The sequence below is a fragment of the Idiotropiscis lumnitzeri genome, chromosome 7 (genome assembly GCF_059441095.1).
Source record: "Idiotropiscis lumnitzeri isolate Australia: NSW breed Sydney's pygmy pipehorse chromosome 7, RoL_Ilum_1.0, whole genome shotgun sequence".
Lineage (NCBI taxonomy): Eukaryota > Metazoa > Chordata > Actinopteri > Syngnathiformes > Syngnathidae > Idiotropiscis > Idiotropiscis lumnitzeri.
Window position 1 is genome coordinate 14,667,144 of NC_142397.1, and position 26,244 is coordinate 14,693,387.

At 39.7% G+C, this 26,244-nt stretch overlaps 1 protein-coding gene across 3 annotated transcripts in view; it reads left to right on the forward strand.

The window, feature by feature from the left end:
* Positions 1–26,244, forward strand: part of arap1 (ArfGAP with RhoGAP domain, ankyrin repeat and PH domain 1) — a 42,521-nt gene that overhangs the window by 1,159 nt on the left and 15,118 nt on the right. For 2 of the 3 annotated variants that reach the window (XM_088300558.1, XM_088300560.1), the window contains exons 1-16: positions 5,696–6,751; positions 10,636–10,769; positions 11,016–11,104; positions 11,176–11,258; positions 11,665–11,817; positions 12,828–12,897; positions 13,019–13,139; positions 13,258–13,442; positions 13,604–13,710; positions 14,476–14,675; positions 14,965–15,050; positions 15,790–15,972; positions 24,300–24,474; positions 24,821–24,955; positions 25,371–25,506; positions 25,628–25,730. In XM_088300558.1, the coding sequence (XP_088156684.1) occupies positions 5,733–6,751; positions 10,636–10,769; positions 11,016–11,104; positions 11,176–11,258; positions 11,665–11,817; positions 12,828–12,897; positions 13,019–13,139; positions 13,258–13,442; positions 13,604–13,710; positions 14,476–14,675; positions 14,965–15,050; positions 15,790–15,972; positions 24,300–24,474; positions 24,821–24,955; positions 25,371–25,506; positions 25,628–25,730 (2,979 nt within the window). In that variant the 5' untranslated portion in view covers positions 5,696–5,732. Of the gene's footprint in view, positions 1–5,690; positions 6,752–10,635; positions 10,770–11,015; positions 11,105–11,175; positions 11,259–11,664; positions 11,818–12,827; positions 12,898–13,018; positions 13,140–13,257; positions 13,443–13,603; positions 13,711–14,475; positions 14,676–14,964; positions 15,051–15,789; positions 15,973–24,299; positions 24,475–24,820; positions 24,956–25,370; positions 25,507–25,627; positions 25,731–26,244 lie in introns of those variants that run through there. The other variant, XM_088300559.1, reaches the window with a different exon arrangement.

Consider the following 26,244-nt stretch of genomic DNA (forward strand, 5'->3'; position numbering starts at 1 on the left):
GTTTTTTGAAGCCAAGCCGCGATTGGTCGTTACCTGAGCCCTGAGCAACTGTGATGTCATTTTTAAGTTAACAGCAAGTGTCAAAGTGGCCGACCTTGTGACATGTACTAAAACGGGTGGATTTTTATCAGAATGCCGTCTTTCAAGTAGTGGAGCTGCATATAACATATTATTTTTTTTAAATTTTAGGGGCTGACTTCCCCTTTAACATTGCTTTCGTTTCAGTTGCAGTTTGAGGTAACATTGCCTCAAACTAGAGAGCTGTTTTGGATATTTTGATAAACTTATTTAGCTATGTGAGTGGTTCAAATGTGGAAAAAAACGGTCTTCAGTATGAGGCTGTGCAGTTCTATTTAACAGGTATAATCATAATAACTGTGTGAAATGAATATTTCCATGACAATGTCAGCTAAACTGTATGACGTTTGTGAAAGCATTTCTGAACCAACTCTGTATCAAGATAATTCATAAAAACACAAACAAAAAGAACACAAGAAAATGAAAAACCAGCCACTTTATTTTTACTTATTTTTTAAAGAGATATCTTCATACCAGACCATTTTTTGGCACCCAAACGTAAGAGATCCAATGGAGGAACGTACAGACAAAAAGAGCCTGACATTTGAACCAATCTGTTTTTCTCTTTTAGTTTCTTCACTTTTTTCCCCTTCCTTTTTATTCCCTCTACTCAGTTGCTTGTCACACGTACTCATTGGATTACTCAGGATTGTGTCATTCAATGAAACATTGAGATCGGGATTTGTTACAAGAATTGAGAGGCAGGTCAAGCGGAACGTACATCTATGCAGGTTAAAATAAGAACTCTATTGAAAAAATGTTGTACACAAAGAATGCGTCTTATTGGTATTAAAGCTGAAATTAATGTTTTCAAGAAAATACAGAATGATATTTGGCTCAGGAGACATGGACTGTTGCCTTTTTTTTTTGCCTAGATGTTATCCTAATGCAATCCACTAGTTGCCTACATGCAAACATAGACTAGCAGTCAAATGTTTGGACACACTTTCCACTGCACTTGAATGAGAAACTGTCCCAAATTTTGGCTGTTAATGTATCTATGGAAATTTTAAAAACGTTGCAAAGTGACTTGTTGCTTTGGATCTATGTGAAATTTTATTCATTGTGGAGTAAGAAGCATGCGCCTTTTTTCTCGCACACGCAGTGCCGCGCTCACTGGACTAGAGGACATTGTTGGGATGAGTTTCTTTTACCGGCAGCACTGACTCATCATTGAGATGTTGTTGAAAGTGGGCTAAAAGCAAGCAGCAAGGGATGAGATGATTAATCATTTACAGTCAGTTTTCTTTTTTTCTTATTTTGTGTGGCCATTCTGAGCATCAAAAAGCTAGGATAGGAATCGCTTGGGACAAATAACCGACTGTGAAAATGAGCACAATGAGCAAATGTCCTTTTCTTTTTAGTTTTCATAATAATCCATCCACCCATCCATCCATTATCTGATCTACTTCTCCTCACGGGGGTCTCGGGCGTGCTGGAGCCTATCCCAGGTATCTTCGGGCAGTAGGCGGGGTACACCCTGAACTGGTTGCCAGCCAATCGCAGGGCACACAAAGACAGACAACCATCCACCCTCACACTCATCCGAGAGACAATTTTGAGTGTTCAATCAACCTACCATGCATGTCTTTGGAATTTGCGAGGAAACTGGAGTACCCAGAGGAAACCCACGCAGGCACGGGGAGAACATGCAAACTCCACACAGAAAGGCCGGAGCCGGAATCGAACCCGCACCTCTGCATTGTGAGGCCATTGTGCTACTTCATAATAATGTAAAGTATTATTTCTTGACCAGGAAACAAAAGAGTGTAAATAGCTACAGTCTGTCCATTTGCTTTATAGTTAAAAAAAAGTCTGTGCTTTATAATCAATCATATATTTGTGAACATCCATGTTCTCTTCATAGTAGTATCTCAGAATAAAAAAAAGAGGATAGAATAGGATAATGTATTATCACTTGGCATGACACTCATTTAATATTCTTGATTGCTTAGGTGGTATATCATTGTGTAGATAGATTCTTGGAATTTCATGACGAGTAATAAATGTCGTAGTCATACTGTTAAAATTCTGTGCATTTAAGTTTGGATGTTATATGCCAGCGCATTTACTTTGGTTTGTGCCTGATGGGTTGCAGATTTGTATGGTGCTGATGGCAGAATACTAGATCTAAATAATCATTGATTTCATTAACTGATGGTCTGCTCTCATTTGCGCATCAGTGACACGCCATCCTGAGCATCAGTCTAACATGAAAACAACTATGGCCACTACAGCAATTTACCACAGCAGGGCTCAATTGCAGAACTGCTTGAAAGAGAATAGAGTACCTTTATAAACATTGCAACGCTGCTTTCATAGTACATGGGAATTATTTTAGCTCATTTATATGCATAGAATCAATTTCCAAAAATGTAAAAAAAAACAAAAAAAAACGGTTTTAATGAAATGTAGACATAAAGTCTGGAAAATAGCTGCACTTTTTGGCTCCTTTTTAAAAGTACAATTCTGGTGAGGGATGTTCGAGATCACTTTTTTGAGACCCATACCAGTATGGGTACTCAAGTCTTGTTCTGAGCGATACCGATACAATTAGTACTTTTGACACTAACATTTCTATTGAACCATAGCCGTTTATATTATATATTATATATGATTTAAAGATGAGCAGAAGTATCTTAAATGGAACTCTAACGTGCACTGGGAGCCAGTGAAGAGTGGCCAAGATTGGGGTTTTATGATCCGTCCTCCGAGCTCCAGCTAAAATACGAGCAGCAGCATTTTGCACCAAGTGGAGGCGCTTGAGGGAAGACTGGCGGACTCCAAAATAAAATGCATTGCAGTAATCTAGCCTAGAAGTAACAAACAACGGATTGCTGTTTCTAAGTGCTCCTGGGAAAGAAAGGGCGTCACTTTAGCGAGCTGCCTGAGATGAAAGAAGCTGCACTGATTTGCCGATCTAATGTAAAATCACAAATTTAACCACTGTGAAAATATTGTCAATATCTTTAATGTCGTCAGTCAAATTGAGCATTGTAATCTTTGTGAAGGCATAATTTCTTCATGGAATATTAACATATGTGACATAATTATCTTATTGGATTGTGCGGGCATACAAAATGTGGCTGCTGAGTGTTACATGCTTGTTGCTTTACACTCATTCAAACAGAGCTTTTTTTTTCAGTAGGCCGTGACTTTTAACCTTGTCATTTTGCATGACGTGTGTCTAAAAGGAAAGACTTGTTGCGTGCGTACATTCTGGCTCAGCTTATTTATCAAAAAGGGGATATGAAGCCTGAAGCCGTGTCTGCCTGAGGCACCCCATCACCTATTCACACACCTTATTAAGTGACTACTTGTTTTAGAACGTGTGACCAAGGGCTAACAGTGTTCCCTCACCATGTGTGTGTGCGTGTCTGCAGGCACTTGCCCAAGCAACAGACTGCTCCATTGTGAAGGTTGCACAGAGACCCTGTTATTGGTTGCTTTGTGTCCGGGAGGGATGCAGTGGGAGGTGAATATGAAGACAATAGGAGAGAGTGGGGACCGAAATTAATTGAAACATACAGAAAGTAAGACACTTCTGGAGGAAACAACTGCAGATTCGTAAACATGGTGAGGTAAAAGATAATGGAAAAAAGGATGTCTGCAGTTGCTCAATTGGCAAACCCCAATGTTGACCTCAGCATTTTAAAGAAGTGTGTTGACATTTTTTTTTTTTTTGAGAACTGGTTGTTCGCCCAGTCAAGATCTGTGTCAGTTTGAAGTCTGATTCACAGCTTCATGGTGGCTGAGTACAGAAATAGGAAGGTGTCACCAAAAGTATCTTATTATTTTAGGTAGCAGACATACTGTATCACAAGTGTAATGCCAACTTGTTTATGTTCCATAAAAGGGATGGGCATTTGTAGCCTGATGATAGTTGTTTGCAACTGTGCGTCACAGTCATTTGGTTCAGAACATAGCTCATACATTCCTGTGCGAAGTTTGCAGATTGCTCCTTCTTCACGCTATCCGAGGTGATCACACGCATGAGGATTACGAGCGTAAATATTGAAAACATTTGACATTTACAGTTGCTGGCCCGGACTGTTGTCCAAAAGTCACTTTTAACTCCAGTTTGGATAATTTTTTTAGATATCTGATAATCGGGCCCTTGCTAACTTGGATCTGTAGTGAAGCTGGAGTCGGGCTCAAATTGAGATGGACTTCAGTGGCCAACAAAAAAAAAATACAATCAGGCTTCATGTAAAGGGCAGGCTTCACTCAGATCATTGTGCCGTTATATTCACGGAGGCCTCAAGCCTGTTTTACCAAACATTAACCCCCGACAGATGTTTTTGGCTGTGTCGGATTTAATTTTGTCAGGATGCGCACATGTGGTCTTATTTAATGAGTAACACGCTGTAAATCATGTTATAGTGTAACTTACCATGAAGTGCTTTTGATTCAGAAGGCAGTCCTACTCCAGTTGACCCGAAGTCTGGCAGGAAATTGCACTTGTTTCAACATTAGCTCACTATTTTGTAGCAATTCTCCTATTGCAGTGATACTCTTTACTTGCCTCTTGATCTCACACTTCATTACTGCCATCATGTGCTGTATGTCATCATTTTCCCGTTGACGTTATTTCAGTGATACACTAGCTTGTAATCAAGTGAATAGTGTCACTGTTGTTGTTGTGGCAACCCCAAATCACCTGGTTTGGTTGTTAAAATATCGTGAATATCTAAAACATTGGTGCCTTCACGATCAAATTCTATTCGAAAACTGATTTGAGGAGGGGGAATCTATTACGATATAGGTACAGTTTGATTGTGGTGACCTGGGCAAGTTGTGTGTGCCAATGTTTGTGGTGTAATCTGCACTTCCTCTCAAAGAGATCTGCTGTGTTGAGTGATTGTGTGTCTTTGCAGGCTGCATAATGAATAACAATCCTCAAATGATTTAGTCAGAAGCCATCATTATTTAAATTTATATATATATATATATATATATATATATATATATATATATATATATATATATTTCTTCAGACAAATGAAAATGAACCTCTGTTTGTCTGAAGAAACGACAAAAAATCAACTAATATAAAATATACTCTATATAATATACAAAATTGTTAATATACTATCCGGCAGACAAACATGAAAACGATGCTAAGATGCTGATAATTGCAAAACTAGTAAAAAATTATCTGTTGACAACTAGGTATTAACACTTCCCTGTTCTTCCATAACTTCTTCTTCACATTGAACAGCTTTTCTTTCATAGGCTGAACAAAGAAGTGAAGATTATTGTACCATTTCCACCATTACAACTCCCTTTTATCAGCTTTCATTTTAGAACAACAGGATATTTATTCATCCATTTTCTATGGTGCTCACCTCGTGTGATTTTTCTCTACTGGCTAATTGAAGCAGCTGTGTCAAATGTAAGAGGCAGGGGAATATAATTTTAAGTTTTTTTTTTTCTCTAAATTATTACTTGATTGTGGTGACTTCATTTAAAGCAGATGATCATAGTCGTCATGGCAATAACGTGAATCATATCCTTTAGCGAGTCATCGGATGATCAGAATGTGTTATACTTGATTGCTTTAAAATGGGGCCACAAATCGTACTAACATTAAATTGATCTTTCTTCCACAGATTACATGGACCGTGATCTGAGGTGTGAAAAACTGATTTGCCATGTCTCACGCCGATTCTGAAGTCACCGTATGGGACTGGTTAAGTGGGCTTCGTCTCGAGCAGTATTCCAAAGCATTTCACACTGCAGGCCTGTCGACCTTCGCAGAATGTCACAACCTCACCCCAGATCAGTTGGAGCTGATGGGAATATCACTTCCGGGCCACCGTCGACGCATCCTGGCCAGTCTGAACAAAACCCGAGATGTCAGCTCTCTGCAACTTGATGCACAGTCAATCTTTGTACAGCCTGCGAGAGCAGAGCCAGAGCAATTTAAGGAGGAGAATGGACCGTTAAGTGGGGAAGCAATATCTGCAATGCAGGAAAAATGTTTGGACGAACCTGAGAAAGAAAATGCGCATACCCCTGAACCTGCACCCAGAGAACGAGAGAATCCAGTCTCGAGGGACAGACAAGCATCTAGGATGAAAGAGGAAACTAGTGGGACAGAGAGGACGGTACCTCTTCAACATGATGAAGAGAACGACGATGCAGAGAAAAAGAGGCCAGTCCCGAAAGAGAGGACAAGGTTCCGCTCCAGTGCTCCGGTCCTATTGGACTCTCAAGCCAGCTCTCTGTTTCCATCTTGTGACACCTGTTTGCCACCAGTGCCGCCACGGAGCACCTTGAACTGTCCGCCGCAACGTTTCTCAATGTCCTTGACACCCTCACCCCCGGCACAAAGCCCCACCACACCTCAACACACCAAGTCACTCATCAAAGCGGCAGCCGCACAGGTTCGATCTTCGTCCTACACCTCAACCCAGAACTTAACACCCGAAATTGCTCCCTCACCATGGGCCCCCACCTCTCAAAGTCAGCCTCAGACATTTTCCGTTCACCTGCCGGCTCAAGATTCAAGAAGCGATAAAATGCCATCTATATCTCCCGTGGCCCTTGATTTCTACCCTAGGGAAGAGCGAAATGCTCCGCCTCTTCCTCCAAAAGTTGGGTCAGCCGCACCAAGAGGGCCCCCGAAAATTCCAAGCAGGCATCCTGTACTTTCTTTTAGAATTGAAAGGTAAGTTTGCTCCTTCTTATTAGCATTCCTCGACTCAACGTTTTACACCAAGGACCATCTCAAAAATACTTGGCTGAACATAATGACCAAAACTTTAACATTATATTGGGCCTCACTGAAGTACTGAACATAAAATATTTTATTGATGTTTCAAAGAAATTTCATTTTGAAAATCAGACGCAGCCTCGTGTGCCTCTTTCCAAACGCTCATCTCGGTTGCGCGATACAGGAAAAGTAGTGAGCACACAAACTAGCAAAAATTAGAACAAAACAATGTTTGGAGACATTCAAAAAGAGGAAGTGGGAACAGGACAAATTCCAAGAGAAAAGCTATATTTAAGCCAGTTTTTTAAGTCCTCTCTTCAACTTTTATTGTTTTGTGTTTTTAAACTGTTGTTATTTGTTTTGTTAAGTACCTTTTAATTCACATGCCTGTGTCATATTTAGTTGTGTGGCATGTGCTCTAACCTACACTTTGGTCAACTGTGTTGTGTGGAAAGTTCTCTCATTCAAGTGTGGAGTGGATTGGGGACAATATTGACACTCCTACATAAGTTTCGCTTGCATTATGATGCTACATGCTTGAGGCAATGAAGAGATCAAAATCGCATCAAATAACAAGCCTTTTCATCTTTATTTGATTTACTTTTTATTTATTTATTTTTTTTAAGAAGAAAAGATTCATTTACCAAACTCAACTGAACTTTACCCCAAGATGGGTCGACCTCATTAAAAGAAACAAGCACATATTTATTTATTTATTTATTTTTTACTTCTTTCTATGCCAGTGTGTCATAATATGTACACAAAGCCAATCTAAAAAAAAGCAGACTGTTGCTGTACACGAAAAGTAAAAATAATTACAACTGTGTTGAATTGAAAAAAAAAAAAAAAAGCCACTCTGACATTGTACGCAGTTTGAAGGTTAAACACTCTCATATGGAAGCGTATTGCATTCACTTGGGGGAAAAAAATCCTGTTCTTCTGTGTATCTAATTGTATTTTTTGGGCGGGGTCTTTGTTTTTTGGAATATTTTTTCATGTTTTTCAGGATTTTTTTGTCATTTTTTTGGGCATGTTTTTTTCTGCTTTTCTGAATATTTTTCTTCTGTTTTTCAGAATTTTTTTTCTGTTTTTCAGAATTACTTTTTTCTGTTTATCCAGAATATTTTTTTTCTGTTTTTTTGAAATGCATTTTCAGTTTTTCAGAATATAACACATTTTGAAAAAAAAACGTTTTCCTGAGTAATATAATTTTAATAATATTTTTTTCCGTTTCTTTTTTTTAAATGGCAGAAAAAAAATGTTCTGTAAAACAGGAAAAAAACTTTAAAAAAAAACAATTGCCCCCCCCCCAAATACTCAGAAAAACAGTATTTTCTTTCAAGTAAACACATAAACACTCACAAACAAACACACACACACAAAATCAGTTTATGATTGAATTTTGGCAAAAAAGAAATATTTTGGAGGAAAAAAAATTTGTTAACTAAGATGGTGCGTGAGATGTGACAGCTTCATACATTCAATGTAGTTCGCAACTAATGTGTTTGTTAAATATGTGCACATTACATTTAGAGGCGTAAGAGCTACACAGTCTGTGACATTTTGCTTGCAAAAGAATGTTAGAAGAATGTTTTCAATGCATGCAATGGCCATGAGAGAGCAATGGCGTTGCTCTTGTTTGTTGTCAGCCATTTTATACAGGCTAACACTGCTACTCTATATATGTGTATATGTGAATGCTGTTATTTGGTAAATCTGGTGTATCCATTCTTCTGTGCCTGAACCTCGAGTTTGTAAATGCATCTGATTGAAAAATGAAAGTTGAAAGTTAGTTTAAGAAGACAACACTGCCACCCACTGGACACAATGACATAATGCGCTTCTGGTCCACACAAATTGAGAAAATATCATGTGTTTTTCTGTTGAACAATGCTTTGTTTGAAATTTATATGCATTTCTGTTACTAGTACTGTTACTATGTAATTCCATTGGGTCGCACACATGGTCTGTGAACTCTAGTCTCTTAAAAAGGAAGTAGCTGCAGTGAGAGGGAGGAAGTCACAATAGAGAACAAAAATAGTTATGTGCTCCAAACCATCCTGTGAGTGGCGAAGAGAGATTGAGAGAGTGGGGAAATGGGTGGAGAAGTCATTTTCATTTTCTTCTTTGAGTCTTCACAATTTTGCTTGTGATAGCTCACATTCACATGCTGTTTTGTGTCGTTGTCAGTGTGCTTTGTTGCCACCTCCCCTTTTTTTATGGTTAACTAGTCATTTCCTCCCCTCTCTCTCATTCTGTCTTGTGTATTCCTGACAAGCTTATCTTTTAAAAATAATTGTATCGTCATAGACGAGGACTTCTTTTTTACCATGACAGCAGGTAACCTGGTCTATATTCTACTTGTCTCTTCATTGTTCCCTCCACAACTTCTCTTCTTATCACAAACCAGACTTTTCTTCTCGGCTGTTTCTCTATTTTCATGTAGGAGAAGCAAGGTAGCAGGTCTGTTATCCTGTTTGTCTAACAGGACAAAACCAGCAGAGATGTGTTATGCAAAATTTTAATGTACCAAAAGGAATGTAGGTTTCTTTTTCCTCTTGGGGCCTGCACAAATGAATGGAACATGCTAATATTTGAAAACATCTTTACAATAATTAGGGTTTCTGAATATATTGGAACTAGAAACGTTGCTGCATGATGTTGTTAGCCACACACCATTAGGTTGCTGTGTGTCATAGCAAAGTTTAATTTGTTGCTCAGTAATTGGGTTCTTCTGTTTTGTCAAGATGTACTCAGAATTCCACACAAGCAATGAGCACTCAATGACGCATCACGTATGAAAGATTTGTTTGGGAGTTAATATTTCATGCATATTGTGTATTTACTCCTCCTTAAATTGGCGTTTTAAAGAAAAAAAGCTCCAACTGTAGCAAAATAAATGGACCCCTTCCTTTTGATGCTCTTCCTCAGCAAAAATAGGAGGAACTGTGTCAAAAGGCCAGTTTCCCGTCATTGTGGACCTATTTTTGGGAGGTATATTGTGGACTCATACACTGATGACACGATGAGGTTTGACGTCATGCTTTTGATTCACTCATACACAACGGCCTAAGCACTTGTTGAATGTAGTGAAGATGTGTTTTGGTCGCTTGTGTTGTCATAAGAACTGAAGCTTTGCCTTAAATCTTTCGGTTCGATTCCAATCAATATAGATTCACTTTGGCTGTTAAAGTAAAAAAGTATGTGGTCACCTAGCAACAGTATTTTAATGAAGTGTTTGCCTTAATATGTAATATTGCATAGTAGGGTGATTGTGATGATTTACAACCAATTAAGGTGAGGATGAATAATATAGCTCACTCCTGTCAAACAAATCACATTTATTTATTTATTAATTTTTTTATTTATTTAGCACTGAGGTATTTGCGATGCAATGCTTTGGATTCCATGGTATGTGGTTTCCACATAGCATCTCACGGGAGCACACATGTTCAAACTTGTTGCCAAAATGAGAAGTAGAGAGAGAAAATGTGACCGATAGGAAGAGCGGAGTGACTTGTGGAGGGGCTCGTCATTTTTTAACGACGTCGTACACAAACTCGAGAGCGGCTGTCAAGTGTGTAAGAAATTTGTCTGACCAGCATTTCTCAGAAGAGTTTTGTTTTTGTAGCGCCTGTAAACAATGCCCAATTTTTTTCCTGTTTCTCTAATGGAATGAGCGGAGACGGAACATTTTGTTAGGATTCATTCTAACGAAGGATGCATAGACTCAGCCATCTGTGGGGGATTTTCACCCGACCTCCTGACACTGCGATCCTTGAGGACTCATCTGCTCCCCAAACCTGTAGTGACCACTCCTGTCCTCATTTGCCCTCCAGCCATCCTCCTAGCAAGACTGATGAGGTCCTTCAAGACCAAACTCCAAAGGTTCCACTTTGCATCATGACTTCTCAAACTCAAGAAGTCATTCAACCGCCTTTGAAAGGAGTCCCCCAGCTTCCTCCTCAGCCAAGTAAGTAGAGTACTATGAATGTTTATCTTTATCTCACGTGCTGACTTTACAGTCAATATTTATTCCAAGTTCAGAACATGATGAATGGCTGCATGAGTTGTCAAAAAAATCTATTCTGAGGACTGCACTACGTTAATGCTACCAACACTGCTGCTATTTAAAATCCTTTTCCAATTCAGTAAATGTGTTTCTGTATGTATTTCTGGTGTTTCCCCGTTTGCTTATATTCTAATTGACTTATTTCAGCATTGCGCCCACCAGATACTGATTCAGATGACTATGAAGAAACAGACGCGTCTTATGCCAGTGTTCATCCAGTGAGCTTTTTAGACAGGGTACGAGGTTTTAACAGTCTTTGTAGTAATTCCATACAACCTTCATGAATGACAACATTCCCGTCCTTTAGGAAATGTCCCTGCAAGTGCCTCTGAGAGCAAAGGGGCGGTACAGTTCTTTGTGCAGTGATGACGAGCTGTTGGATGAGGAAGAGTAAGTCATACTTGACAACAACATTAACACATACCCAAAAAAAACAAGCTCTTGACTTGTCACAAACACAGACAGACTTGAAATGACTGGTGTCAGTAATTGAGTACGTGCTGCTCCAGATGTGAGGTGGTGTTTTTAGAAATGCAATCACATTCATTTGCCTGCCTAAATGTTTCTGTTGGATTTGTTTTCATGATTGTGTTTGTGTCAGTAAACGGTGGATAAGGTGAAAGTGAATTTCATTACAACGTACGGAATGTTGGCTCAAACTGACTGGAAAAACTTGTAGTTTCTCTTCTGTGACAATAAAGGGTGATCCAGGTTTTAGTATGGGGATAATCCTTAGCTGTCATTTTTTGATTAGGTTAGTGTTGTGTTGCTGGTGCTCATTTCTCTTCATCTGCAGTCCTAGCGATTGGGAGGAACCAGGCATTAGCACCCTGCAAGGCAGCTTCTTTCTGCCCAACACTGGCAGACTGGCATCAGCTCCTAAAGAAGACAGCTCCCAGCTTGCTGCTGTCATCAAGATGGGATGGCTCGACAAGAATCCACCTCAGGGGTAAGACATGTACTCTACATACAACAACTACAGTATTCACATTTTTTCTAAAATGATTGCGCAACTTTGGTGATGAGTACAACATTGAATCGTCATTAAACATTCAAGAAACACATTTCTAACCAAGGAGAGGTGTAGTCAGCAGTGCCTTGTGATTGGTTAAAGTAGACACTTGTCTGTTTTGGGTTTATTTTTTGTCGGTTCTGCACTTGGAGATTTTACTAGTGCCCTCTTCACAATGTGGATACTCTAAACATGGAGCATTGCATTGTAAGCTTGTGTAAACAGCGCTGCATGGACACAATATTAGGACACTTGACTGTTACACATTTAAGTTGTGAAAATGTGGTCTTACATTTGCTTTCTCAAAATTTTGGACTGTGTCTGTTAAGGCTGAACAGTTTAGCGGTTTAGGATCGAAATTGTGATCTGAGACGTGATTTTGTTATTGTCAAAGGTGCATTTTTAAAAAGCGCACTTATCCTTCAAGTTCAGCGATCAGAAGTGACTGGCATAGACGTGGAAGTCACGCTAACCAATCAGCTGGGTAAAAAGCGTCATTTCCGCGTCACTCAGTCACCCATCCTGCCTTCCCAACTGCTTGCAAACGCTAGGGACAAGTCTTAGGGTGGAGACCAACCAGCTAATTAGTATTACAAGCGCACACTTGGCGACTGCAAATGAATCGTTTATCGCTGATGTCAGCCATAACGAGGAGCATATACGGTCCAAATCATATTAAATATTTATCCAATGTTATTTGCATCTTCACTGCTTTGCACCACAAAGCATCGTATTTTCAGCAATTCAGCGTTGCTAAGGTTTTGATTGTATAATATCATGTTTAAAATGTTTCTGTACATTGTGACTATTGCATTGAAGCATGATTTGAAGAAAATTGTGACTGCATATTTCCAAAGTACATATTTCAGTTTGATTGCACATCATTGTTCTTTTTGTTTTAGTGCTGCACTTTGAGTGTTGGCTTCTATGTGTGCGCTTCTACACAGGGCCCTTTATTATCAGAGGCGATGGGTAAAGCTAGACGTTGACTACCTGAGATATTTTGACAACGACAAGGTAACATCCCCCCAAAAAATCATCCACCTTGACACTGATGCACTTTGACTCTGCCATATCTCCATTCTGCTTGTTTTGATATGCTTCAGCTTGTTTAAATTGTTGTGGGTGTCTGTTGCAGCAAGTGTATTCCAAGGGAATCATCTCAACCTCATCAATATCCAATGTGCTAAGTGTGGGCGAGCTCAAGTTTGAAGTCATCACAAATAATCGCACATTTATCTTCAAGGCTGAAAGTGACGGTGCGTCTGGTCATTGGCCTGTGTGGTTTTCCTAAACTAGTGCCTGGTGCAATTATGACTCACTTTATTGTTTGTGTGCATGCCTTTTTCTTTTTTCCCCCACTGCTTGTGTATCCAGCTGAGAGAAATGAATGGGTGACTGTGCTGCAGGACTGCACTAGGTGGCGCCAGAGACGCAGTACATTGAACTCTGGTTCGCCTTCGACTTCAGCGTTTAAAGGCTATTTGGAGCTCAAAGGTCTACGCTCCAAACTTTATACAGTTGTGGCTTCAGATAAGGTCTTCCTCTATAAAAACATGGAGGTGCGTGTTTCTAATGTGTTTTTTATCTTTGTCAGATAAATAGATGTTTTAGGATGTAAATTACTTATTCAACTTTATTGCAACTTTTTCTTGATGTATGTTGTGATGGGTGTCTCGACAGTGACAATTGATTTGCAACAACTGGTATTTCTTCTCTCTAGGATTACCGTATTGGAGTAGGCATCACCTCAATTGAGATGAATGTAGGAAATGTTAAAGTCACAGATCGCCGCAGCTTTGATCTCACTACACCTTATCGCATTTTCAGGTATTGTAGGTGCACTCAACAACAAAAACCTGCACCCCCTCTCTCCAAACTATACTTTTCTTGACAGTGGATTATTTTCGATAGTTAGTCACATTTGTTGGTGCACGGAGCAGATCTTGAGAATTCCCACCACCATGTTCCCTCAACTGCATTTTTATGGTTTATTTGTGAGGAAGGAGATCGTGTGTGTGTGCGTGCGCGTGCGTGTGCGTGTGTGTGCGCGTGCTCGTGCGCGTGTGCATCACATATCCAGGCTGACACATCACTGCCTGCTGTGCTCAGCTGGACGTGTGGAAACTCTGCCTGCTCATGCACATTATATTTTTGGTTGACTGTTGAGTTTTAAATCACTGATTTTAAGAAGTTTGGTTGGATTAGTTTGTCCAAAACTCAGTCCCTTGGAGAGTTTTTGTTTTCTCCTTTGATAGTCTCTAAACAGACATTTTTCCAATCTTGTGATTGTTCATTTATTGGAATCATTTGTTCATCCAAATATTTTAAACACAAAAAAAATGCATCATAGTGTTACATTGAAAAGAAGAAGTACTGAATCTATTTGTGTCCGTCTAGACGTGTATTGGATCACAGTTTTCAACTCCAATATATTTAGCGAGACAAGCAGAATGAGAGTCAGTCCTTCGAGGTGAGAAGGCATTCACTTAGCAAAGACGACACTTGCGTTCTTTAGTCGCATGACTTAATAGTTGCAACTGACGATGTAATGGCGGCGGTAACTCTTCGAAGTTTGATTGTCTCTGTCCGCAGTTTCATAGCAGAGTCGGAGCAACTGAAAGATCAGTGGGTGGACGCAATGAGGGATGCCATAGGTGAGGCCTTGTCCAATAGCGAGGTTGCTGATCAAATATGGGCGGAGCCAAGCAACAGTTCCTGTGCCGATTGCGGCGCTCCTAAACCGGATTGGGCGGCCATCAACTTGTGTGTTGTGATCTGCAAGCGATGTGCAGGTTTGCGTTTTGTGATTAGATAATAACATCTTTATATCATTATAGAGAAGTGTGCTGTACAGATGGTTTGAATATTTTCCCAAATGTGTTTTGAGTATGCCAGGAATGTATGACTTTTTGACGTGAAAAGCAAATCTAAGACAAATGTGAGGAAGGTGTGAAAAAACTCTTTCCTCTTGATCTAAGAGTTGTAGCCAACCTAAGTATTTCCTCCCAGTGTGTTAACAGAGCACACATGGGTTTCCTTCAAAGTCAGTATGTGTGTGTTTGATGTGCACACATGTTTCAGGAGAACACAGAGGATTGGGCCCCAACATCTCAAAGGTCCGGAGTCTGAAAATGGACAGGAAGGTTTGGACCGAGGATCTTATACAGGTATACACTCATGATTTTTATTCCTCTTATTTCAGTGTGTGAATGCACTTATGGGTATTTGGTTGAGAAAATTTTGGGCAAATCAGTGATTTACATTTGATTCATGCAATCATTTAGTATGAACAAAGGCTAAAACCTTACTTACTTTTACAAGTGTGAGAAACATATACTACATGAAGAAAAGTCGTCGTGCAACCTTTAGTCATAAATTAGGACTAGGGCATCAGCACTTAGTTTTTCCTGAAACAAAATCAGTCATTTTATCAAGACATGTTGCATATTTCATGACTGTGCGTCAGTGGCCAAATCGAGATCTATAAAGGTATTCTTGGCTGAGGTGTGGAAGATGCTGACGGCCCTTTGGTTGTGAGACAGTCTTAATAATTCTTTCAGCGTGGACCTCATTAATGTTCTTCTGGACGAATGGTCAACAATTCCTGAAAACACACTTGAAAATCTTAACTAAAGGTTTCCCAAATTTTTGGAATCACTGCTCCTGGAAGATGATCAATTAAATACTTAATTTTGGAGGGGAAAAAAACCAAATCACGAATGTGCCACTAATTTTTTTTAATTATAGCATATATTTATCTTTAAGTGTAATCCTAGCTGTCTCAATACATTAATATCATCTGTTCTAGATGAACTACTAATAAATTACCCAGAAGGCCATATGTATCCATTCTTTACCCTAACCACAGTTTTTTGTAACGTATTGTATCTGTCCATACCTGTGCAGGTGTTCCTCTTGCTTGGCAATAATCGTGTTAACAGTTTCTGGGCAGCAAACATCCCACCGAGTGAGGCGCTGTCACCCTCAAGTTGCAGTGATGACCGGCGGCATTTCATCACTAACAAGTACCGCCATGGCAAATATAGGAAGTACCACCCTCTATACGGAAACCAGAGAGAGCTGAATAACGTAAGTTGCTGTTTCCTCTTTAATTCGCTAACTTTTGTTCCTTTAGATGAACATGGGCATTGCTTGAGCACACCTGCTTCTAACGTAGTGAAGCAATATTGGGGACTCAGACAGCTAGTCAGCCAGGCATTAATACACTAGGAGGATTTAGATGTTGACCACTGTTGACTTCATCAACATTACACCCATATTTATGTAAGGGCCACCACCCTTTCTGCCACAGAATTCAATGTCGCCTGTACCATGTTTGTCCAGGAGGGTCACATTTGAGACTGAATTATTTCAATTCATGAACACTGAACTAACACCACAGAGTACGGGTGAAAATTCCAAGAATACTGTAGTCACAACAACTTAAGTCAAATGCAAAAACACACATCTCTGGGAATGTAAAGAATCATCGAAAATCAATTTAAAATATGCAATAATAAAATAAAATGATCCATTTGCAACGCCATGTTAACCAAGGCCGCTCTCTCATGTTTCTGCTCTAAACAAACTGAATACGCACATTTCTTAAATTACTTTACCTGACATTGGGGCTTCCAAGATTGGTGCACTAATCACGACGACGTTGTTGATGAAAATCGTCAACAATTGACTTTAATCGACAATATGTCGTTAAATTACATATTTATTTTGCGCTGTGTTTTCCTCCAAAACATGTTTTGTCTTCCGCTGGCTTTATGCCTATCTGCAACGCACATGCGCGTAATCAGGGTCACCCGTGATGTAAAACAGAAGCGTTGTGGGTAATTGATTTTCATGGCTCTAATTGTAGTCAAATGATTTCAGTCCCTTCTACATTGAAAAGATCGATTGCTGCCCAATAAAAGTGAAATATGTTAAAGTGTTTCCTTTTGCATTTCTAGGTAGTTTCATAGTATTAGTGCAACTCATCATATCGTGCAGTTTTTGGTACCATTTAAAATGCACTAAACATTTACATGCTTGCGCCATACATCAAAGCGTTGCGTTTTTGGATGGTTGCAGCACCAGACAAGCGCACAGAGACAAGCAAGGCAGCGATTTATAAATAAATAACTAAATAAATAAAGAAAGAAAATCAAATTGGGCTTGCGTGAATCTTTACATCACTACTCAACTGACACTGACATTATTTCTTCTGTCGGTAACAAAAAAGTTTGATGGATCATTTTCAAGCTTCTTTTCAGTGACCTCTGTTAAATTCTTTGCAGGACTGAAATGCAGATGACTTGATTTTGAAAAACAACTGCATTATGGCCAAAATTTAGAGAGCCCTTGCCAATTGCAATATTTTGAATACATTTTAGTACATTGTATTAGGATTGAACAGACTTGATGATGCTAGAGCAGATTTAGGTTCTGAGGTGACGTAAAGTTAGTTATTGGTTGTGTGGACATTCTTGTCATCAAGTAATTGTCACATTTTTACCATCTAAAGCAGTTTGGGCAGTGTTTTAAAAAAAAAAGTCCTTGAAGGTTTTGCAAGAAGTTGTTGTTTTGCTTATATTAGTGTGATGAATGTGTCAGTATTTGCGACCCAGCTGGGTCAGTCATTGGCTTAACCTACTTAACCACAAACTATGTCGGTCGCTCTCAGTGAATTTGTGACTGACTCACACTTACCGCCTGACTTTGGGTACTTTTTTTTTTTTTTTCAACCGCTATCAAGCGCAAATGTGTGTACATGCGTGGGCGTGTGTCACATGTTTGGGATATTCAGATTAAAAGTGTAACAAAACTGTTATTTACATTTTTTCTTTGTTTCGGTCTTCTTGCTTAATCATTTTTTCCCGTTTCTACTTTCACACGGTTTGTCTTGCTCACTGTCATTTGAGAGCTTGAATTCTCTGTTTTTGTTACATGGCTGCACCTAATAGAATCCAGAGCCCCTCTCTGTGAGGAATCGTCTCTGTGACCGTTGGTGCTCTAAGGCACTGTGTGAGGGGTCAAGCAAAACATCTGCAGCTCTTTAGAAAACTTAAAAGGAAAACTCAAAGCCCATTTCATCTGGCTCTGCCTTTTTTACTCCCACATCTCAGCTTCCTTTCTCCTTGTTTTTCTCCGTTTCTCGAATGTGACATCACTACTCACTGCTCTTGCTGGAATGTGCTGTAACCCCGCCTCCACTTCTCTTCTCCTCCTCCCCCTGTGCTCTTCATTGCTGATCTGTAGTCACAGCCAAAGAAAGTTTCTCTCTTACCTCCCGGTTCATTTGACTGCTTGCAAATGTTCCTTCAAGTTAGTCTCAAACTTAAGTAATGCAAAGTCCTGTACCTCCCTTTTCTGGCATTGTGGTCTTTATTTAGCACCTTAAACAGGACACACTGCGAGAAAGCCAACAGGTAAGGTTATGCTTATTGCTGATGTGATGTTGAGTAAGGGAAATACTGCTTGTTTATGTTGTGGACTTTTAAAGAGTGTCTCCGTGTTTTATTGAGCGCTGGTAGCACAGGTTTGCTCAGGAATCTGTGTCAATGGACTTTGGATCCCTGGCAATATTTCATCTTGTGTTTGATTGACGACAACTTGGATCATTAAACGTATTTTCACATTGTAGCCTTTGTGCATACTTGGCTTATTGGAGTGGGCTGCGATGGGTCAACATGCATGCTGATGTGTATGGGCATATTTTGTATTTTGTGTGTGTACTTCTGTGTGTACTGCGGACGATTGGCCCTTCTGTCAATGGAGATCATTGTGCCTCTCTTTCATTCAGTTATTCAGTTTCTGCCTGCTTCACGACCCTTTCCTTAGCTTTCTGTCCTCTCCACCATTTAGTAAACTTTCTGTCGTCATGCATTAATCAGTCCTTAATGATGGGTCCTATATGCACTGTATGACAGTTTGAAAAGAATGTCACAGTCAAACAAGGAAAGTTCTAACATAGGACAGTATGTGCGTGTGCGTGTGCTGAGCTACTTCAACTGAGACAGACACCTCTTATGTTACAGTGCATCTTTTGTTTAAAACTTTGTAAAGACTGTTGAAGTCCTTCTCTCTTTACTATTCCCAAATGATATTATGGCCTAGATTTATTGTTAGTATACTCTAATGCATCATTGTTTATTGATATCAAATTTACATTCGAAACATCTTTCACCGTAATTAAAAATTTCAATTCAATCATCAGCTCTCTGAAAAGGTGACTCTAACTAAAGGCTTATTACCTCCACCAAGCGTGAAAGTTTAAGTTTTCAGGTCTGTTTGTTAGTTGGTTTCTTAGCAATACAATTCTTGTTTCTTAGCAATACACTACTGAACAGGTTTAGTAAAGTGGTAGAAGGAATATCCCAATTGTGTTGTGAATAATGAAATTTCATTTTTTTTTTCTATTGCATTCTTCTTGCATTGTGGACAACTGGGGCAATGACCCACTTGATTCGGGGTAATGAGCCACATCCTGTTGGTATCAAGTCCTGCTACGGGCAGCTCATCCATCAGCCATGCCTTTTTTACCTTGGTCTTCTGATATCGTGTCCATTGCTCATCAGGAATGGGTTTATTTTAGAGGACACATTCTGTACATTGGTCATGTGACAAATTCTGTACATTTATCTTTCAGGCATATTGCTAGCCAGCCCAAGTTGTGCCAGCCACAACATTAGGCACACAGGACAATTAAATAAGTAGTTGTTGTGTCGCACTGCATTGGAAATTACTGCGGGTTCTTTACAGTATGTTGTCTTCTTTATGCTTTTTGATTTGACCACCAATGCACTATGAGTCTGCAGCATGGAAAAACACTTGCTGTGTTTAACATTTACTGCCAAATTTGTAATGGGCATTACTTACTGCCCTCTAAAGGATGGGAGTGGAACACACACATCACATGAAATGATCAAACAAGAAAGCTGTTTTACATTATTGGGCCATGGCAGAAGCCTATGATAGTTAAGGCAGATGGTTTTATTTGAACCCTAAGGCTGGATCTCATTAGATTATGTTGGGTTATCTAATTTTGTCCAGGGTGAGTTTAAGTGCATGAGTCTCAGACAATGTTCATTCAATTAAAAGCATATCATAGACACAAAACCCTAAATAATTTCAATACTTTAAGGAAGGAAGATATTTACATAATCAAATGTCATAGTCACAGTTACTTGTTGAAACCAAGCAGAGGGGAAAAATATAGAATCACTCAATTTTGATGAAAACAGTTATCGAATCACCCTGTAAATTTCCCTTTTTACAACTGACACCTGCATCAAATTGGATCTGCTCAATGTCTGTCATTAAACAGTCGAGCTCACACTTTGGAGAGCTGTTGCACCAAATGGACTAACATGAAACATGGCTCCAACATAAAAAGCAGAGGCTTGTCAAACTTTTTAAAGAATGAAAATCATCATTCAATGTTGCAAAAGATGCTTGTTATTCAAGTCGGTTGTGCCAGGCGTGTCATTCCTATCAGCTGTATGAAGAATACATTCATCGTTCCACAGTCATTGATGATATGAGGCTGCGAGTCATGTCAAGTCACTGTTGAGAAGGCTGTCATGACTTCTTCAATAAATGCACAAGTTTAAATTCATCACAACAATTGTAAGGACATTTGGGGATGATGAAATTGTTTTCTCAATATGATAAAGTATCTAGTCATGTAGCACAAACTGAGAAAAATAGTCTGGATCTCAATCCAATTGAAAAGCTTTTGTGGAAGTTGAAGAAAATGGTCCATGACACGGCTCCAACTTGTAAAGCTGATCTGTCAAAAGTAATCAGAGAAAGATGAAGCCAGATCAATGAAGAGTTCTGGTTATCATTCATCAGCAGTGGAGCAACTAAGTAGAAAACTGTTCTTTTCTTTGTTTTTTTCCATATTCCGTAATTTCTTCTCTTCATACTTGAATGATTCCATAACTCTTTGCCGAGCTTGGTCTAAAAATGTTACTGACTAAATGTGTTTTTCTTGACTTCATAAAGTTTTTCTTGAAGCCACACAGTTGCCATTTAGTTATGTGTCATGTCTGTGATGTGCTGCTACAAAATTAAACAACTTTAAATTTAAACTTAATGAACATCCTCTGAGACTGGTAATTCTGACATAATTTCTGACAGGGATTGTATTATAAATTTCCTTTAAGTGCTTCACTGGTATTATAGCATTTTGGTGGGTTAGTGAGACTTCAAAGGAAGAAAAATAAGTTGCATCCTATCACGTAGTTTACCCATCAACCATTCCCTTTTCAACAGCAGCATTTCTTCTTTTATTCCAAATATTCCCTTTTGCTTCTTGTGGTGTTTTTGTTTGTAACCTGAAGTTAGCCTTTACCTTCTGTCCTCATGGATTTCCCCCTTCTTTGGTATTTTGTTTGTTCCGCCCCTCAGTTTTTGGGTTCAACCCCTTTTTTTCTGTCAGTTCTCTTCCTCATTCTGTCTCACTCTGTAAACCAACCCAGGTGAGGTAATGTTGGAAAATAGTTTTCCTCATCTGGAATTAATACTTGGACTCATATAGAAGTGCGGGTGTCTGTATATGATGCATTGTGCAAAAAGGATCCGACTGTGTGCGGGTTGACATTGTGGGTCTGTGGGCATGACGTTCACGTCCAACAAGTAGTGTGTAGTGATTAATGAGTCTGAAGCTGAGGCTTTCATCTTTTTTTCGTAGTATTTTTCTTTCTTCTTTCTCATTATTTACTCACATCTCGGACTTTTTCCCTTCTCCTGTCCAAGCAGCCAGATGGAGCTGTGTGATTGTAGACACGCCCAGATAAAATTGCTGTGTTTCTCTCATTCTCTCTCTGGGGATGTTGACTAAGATTCTTGAATTCCCGCCCCATCTTTCCTGCCTGTATGTGTGTGCCTGTGTGGATTTTATTCCATTCATTTTCTTTCAGAAGGAACAGATTTTAGAGTGCGTCTGAGTTTACACACGCAAACAACCCATTTCCTCGTCGTGCTCTCCTCTAATTGGATCCCTGCTCTCACAAGCTATTGATATGTAACACTAACCTACATTCAGCTTGCAAGCGATCACATTAATGTCCTGGGGCTGATTTAGTTTTGTTTAATTGAATCACATAAACAGAATTATGAAGCTTGGTTATCATCACTCAGCAGCTGGTATGGTGTTTAGATTAGGGTGTCTGTCTGTGTTGTGTGGCTCTAAGCTTGGCAACTAATGAGTATTGCGCTTGTGGGTGTATTTCGAAAGTTATGTGGATAAAGAAATCAAATGGTCTAGTCACGCACAAAAGTTTTTTTCAGTGCTTCGTCCAAATGTTCAGCGGCTCGTGGCCCACGAAAACAGTGAACTGACGGTCCTCCTAGAGTTATCGAGAGTATCCGTTGGTGATGTAGAAGGCCTTAGGTATTGTATTGCCTCTCATTTTCATGGAGCTGCCTGCTGAAGAAAACCAGTGGTTGCCAGGCCCCGCCCACTGCTCACACACTGCTCCTATTGCAAGGTCTGATGTGAGGGTTAACAGGGCAGTGGGAGACGGGTGCTCCAGCTCAGCTGTGTTCTCCAACGTAGGCTTGGTAGAGTTGAAAGCTCAGCCAGTACCTATAGCGCTTAATAAGCAAGGGTGGGGGTAATGGCTAGTGCCGTGCACACAGGCACTGAAATCTGCCGCAGGAAAATGTGGGTGAACAGTAACGAGGAATCAGTCGACACCAGCACAGCCAGCATCTTTTCCACCAATTCAGATGTTTGTCGTCACCGAGGCTTTTGAAAGACAGCTGGCTTCAGTTCAGACAATTCAAAGAGCCTCAAAAGGAATGATTCGAGTGCATCGAACGTACCGATAGCTGGTGGAGCACCCAGCTGCGACATCACTCTGGCTGTCGTTGAGGCATCCAAGGCTGCCACCACATAGGAAGTGTTTCGTAACATCCTGTTATTCCTCTCAGCTGGAACTGGGCCTCGATTTGCTGAAACCACGGCTGTAGGATTGTGTTGCCAAATGTCAGGCAACACATTGCGGTATAGTTGCTTGTATTGAAATCTGTCATGATTGTTCACGTCAGGGTCTCCAATTGTGGCGATACGATAAATAACAAAATGAGGAGACAAAGGCAAGACAAGTCTCCTTTACTCTCCACACAAAATTGATCGTTAACAGAGCAAGCGGCAAGTTTCTCTCCTTCAACCCTTTCAAGTCCATCATCTCTTTGAGCCAAGTCCCCTCCTTTAAAGTTACTGGGTCAGCTTGAATGTCTCTCACGTGTGATTTACCACAAGACAAATAATGTCCAGTAACAGTGATACACTGCTAGTGGAAGTTATGGTTTGGTTTCAGAGCATTGAGGTTCTCTGCCTTGCGTTGGTGTGAATCTGTTTTTGATGCCGCAGATAATAGCGCAGGCTTTTTTTTTTTTTTTTTTTTTTTTCACCCCTCACAATTTTCATGTTGTGGTCTTTGGTTGTGCACTTGAATATCAGCTTGTATCTCCAAAGGATGTGAATGAAGTCAGGTACAGTATATACTATACTATACTATACTATACTATACTAAATTGGCATCATGAGCAAAGCAAGCACATCACATGAATAAAATGTTTTGATATAATGTGGGGATGGTTGTTCGTCTATGTGTGCCGTGCGATTGGCTGGCAACCAGTTCAGGGTGTACCCCGACTACTGCCCAAATACAGCTGTGATAGGCTCCAGCACCCCCCGCGACCCTAATGAGGAGAAGCGGCTTAGAAAATGGATGCATGGTTGGATATAATGTGGGTTTGTCTCCATAGTTAGTGTGATAAGAGCAATTCATGTAAACACCACTTCAGAGTTCTAATTATAATAAAGTGACTGTTTGGTGTGTACGTTTAGCTGGTGACTAGACACAAATAGGGAACTGACAAAAGTAGTATAGTGTTTTACGCTATGAGTCAATGGGAGGGCACAATCCTTTTTTTTAAATTTATTTTTATTTTTTTAAGGCTTCTCCGTAATCGCTAAAGCTGTGATTGAGGTCAGAACTTTATGTACCAGTAAGGTTTTTCCCATACAAAACTCTTCTCAAAAACATATTTATGGACCATGCTTTCTACATTGGAGCACAGTAATGCCTGAACAGAAAAGGGGCTTTCCCAAAAATTTCCACAAAGTTGTAATGATATGACACAATACTTTTGGCCATACAGTTTATGTATGTGGAAGATTGTTTAAAAGTTATTTCAAATAAAACATTGTTTGGAATAGAACTGCAATGCTCTGAGTGCATCGTCAGTTCAGTTTCTGGTGCGCATGAGGTCATGTCTCTACACTACACAAGTTTGCATTCAGTTCACACAACGCCACAAGAGAAAGAAATAAATGATACAAGTAATGTATAAGCATTTAATATTTTGATTATGTTTCTAATACTTCTTTGTTCTCTGCTTTTCCACAGGCGTTGTGCATAAATGTGCAGTGCAGCGATGTGCTGGAGACATTAAGCCTAATCTTCTGTGGCGCTGATGTAAATTGTTCAACTGGCATGGCCAATTGTCCCACTCCTCTCTCCCTCGCCAACACACACTCTCAACCCTTGCAAGCTGTATTACTGAGCCACAATCTGAACACAGGTAGCGCATGAATGCTTGTTTTGATCACTGAAGTGCTTTTATTTTCAATAGATTGATGGATCATTTTATATATCAGCCTTATCGCTACGTGGATTGTTTTGAAAACGTGCAATACAATATTTCTGCCAAAAGACAATTCTATGCTAATAAGACATCAAATAACGAAAGATATTCTTTGCACGTACAACTTCTCTGATGACCCCTGAATAGATAACACATTTATACTGCACTTCCTTTGACAATCTGATTGTTCCTGTGTTGTTTAACTTTAATGTTAAGATTTGATTAATCCCAAAGGAGTAACATGCCATGTTTTTGCCTCATGGCTTTGATTTTTGTTCTACAGATCTTCCTCGCTCAGAGGTGGACGGTGGCATGGAAGAGGTGCACTTTCCAGCGCCAACTTGTGTGTCTCACAATGGCTTCCTTTTCAAGACTGGCTCTATGGCTCGGGCTATCACAGAGCGCAAGGCCAGAGAGGGTACGCAAGCATGATGGGTAACCATCAAGTTTTCCGCCTACTATTTTTATAAAGCATTGTTGGGTGTTTCGTCACTGTCAATTCCTCATCAGTGTCATTTAGAAATGCGTTGTTCATTTACTGTCCAGTAAACACTAAGCAATCTGCATGTCACATGATCGTGTTTTGTGACTCGTCTTTAAACATGTCAGGTAAATGACGACCTAATTGTCTGTGATAAAAGAACGATTTGAAATAATATTGTTCAGTTTGGAGTTCAAGTAATTTAATCGCGTAATGTACTTTGCATTTTGCAACGGTATCACCGTATTACCATATAATTCTGGAGTGGATTATATTTTGATTACCAAGTGGAAGTGTCTGGTGATATTGATGTGGAGTTTGAAGCTTCATGCAACTTTATTATTGTGTGCAGAGTTCAGTCGCCGCTGGTGTACACTGAATGATGGCACATTCAGCTACTACGAGAGTGACAAGAACGCTAATCCTAATGGAGCTCTGAGAGCCTCAGAAATAGTTTGCTTGGCCGTGGATGTGCCCGAAAAACACGGGTAGACACAGACACACACACACGCATACATTTAAGCTTTTGTGTGTATATCATGACATGTGAAAAAAAAAAAAACCCCACACATCTCACCAATGTTCTTTTCTATCTGTCTCACCTTTTAGGTATGAGCACACGTTTGAGCTCTACTCTGAATCAGATCGTCTCTATCTGTTTGGCACTGATGACCCAAACAGCCACAAAGAATGGGTGAAGTCCATCGCCAAGGTAACCATCTTATTGACCCAGAATAAGTAATATGGAGGAAGTAGATGCTGCTACTGTGCTTATCTCCCTTGAAAGCAACAATCTTAACTATAAATTTGAATTGACTCAAAAAAGTGTTTGATGGCTATGTTGCTTTAGCAACAAAAGAACTTTTTCTAAATCCTGGAATATGCTTAGGAAGTGCTATGAAATTACAAGACACATTTCTTGACACCTTTACTGCATGTAATACCAGCTATCACAGAATGTACTTCAACCTCTTTAATCCAGCACTATAAATGTCATTTTGGTTGATGGGAGCATTTGGAATATTGATACATTGTTGCTAATCCTGCATCATCTGACGTTGAATGCACTGCTTCTCACCATCATTAAAACTGAGTGTAAGAATAACAAGAGGCTTTAAAAAACACAAAAAGCATTAGTGAGATTGCTTGTCTCTCTGTTTTAATGCATCACCTGTTTTAATTAGTGGGTAAAGCTTAGACTTAGAGTGACAAATTTCCCGTACGCT